Here is a 1,123-nt window from a genome sequence, read left to right as displayed (position 1 = left end):
TGTTTTGGTGTTTTTTGTTTTTTTTCCTAAAAGCAAAACATTCCCTCCTTCATCTCTATCCTGGGCTCCAGTACCCATTTCAAATTTCTTCCCCCAATCCGCCCTGTGCGTGCGCGTGTTGTGCCTTCGCTCGACGAATTTTTTCCCTATGATTTTCATACAATTCAAAGTTGAATTCTTGTGTTCATCTTGAGTTAGAGAAACCCAGTATGAACAGAAAAAAATTCCAAAATATTCGAATTAGTGAACTCTACGGAATTGGAATAGAAGAAATTATAAATTTTTTTTCTCTTACCTGTGGAAGTGAGGGAATGGGTTCCAGTTGAATCTTCAAACTTGAAGAAGTGAAATCGACAAAGAGAAATGGAAGACTCACATTGACCAGACCTACTAAATTCCTTCGTGGCTACGAATGCATCGAGGAAGAATAGATTGGAACCACGAGCCATTATGATGAAAAAAATGGGAATGAAAGACCCACTAACAGTTGGGGTCATGAAACCAGAAGTTGCGGGATTGGCTAGAATTGTAGCAAAGGCACCAACAACAGCCAAGGAGGAGAAGAAACTAGAAAATACTGTTTTTGAATTAAAACATGAGTCTTATGAAGCAGCTTCAAAGATCAAGATAATCAAGGAGGTTAGGAGTTTTACTGATTTGGGTCTCAAGGAAGCCAAAGACTTGGTGGAGAAGACCCCATCAGTTTTTAAAAGGGGAGTATCAAAAGAAGGTGAGCAAATAATTGAGAAGATGAAAGCTCTTGAGGCCTAGGTTATCATGGAATGAAAGGAAACTGATACAAAATTCATGACTCCCTACTTTCCAAGCCATGTCCTTTTGTTGGCACTAAAGATATAATTTTGGCATGCAAATTATGAGGTAGAAAAGTGGTTGAAATCCTGGCGTATGGATGAAAGGATATGGAAATCTTTTGTATGTCAGGATATATTCAGTCTTTTCAATATATTGCATTTTTTTCCTCTAAAAAAAAAAGTGAGGGAGAGAGGTGTACGAAAGTGGGAAAGGGGAAAAGGGCTCGAGATTAATACGGGAGAGGAAGATTAATTCAAGGGTCGATTCGCTACTCAGATGGGAGGGGAATATCAACTCCTCAGCCTTTCTG

General features: G+C 39.0%; 1 protein-coding gene across 1 annotated transcript; it reads left to right on the top strand.

Moving 5' to 3' along the window:
* The first annotated feature begins 462 nt into the window (after positions 1-462).
* LOC109008578 (50S ribosomal protein L7/L12-like) lies at positions 463-771 on the top strand. The gene has a single exon (XM_018988731.1). It carries the CDS (start codon positions 463-465, stop codon positions 769-771), a length of 309 nt encoding a protein of 102 aa, XP_018844276.1.
* Positions 772-1,123: the final 352 nt, after the last annotated feature.

Source organism: Juglans regia, chromosome 8 (assembly GCF_001411555.2).
Source record: "Juglans regia cultivar Chandler chromosome 8, Walnut 2.0, whole genome shotgun sequence".
NCBI classification, from domain to species: domain Eukaryota; kingdom Viridiplantae; phylum Streptophyta; class Magnoliopsida; order Fagales; family Juglandaceae; genus Juglans; species Juglans regia.
The sequence above is the reverse complement of the archived record's forward strand: the minus strand, read 5'-3'. Positions and strand labels throughout refer to the sequence as shown.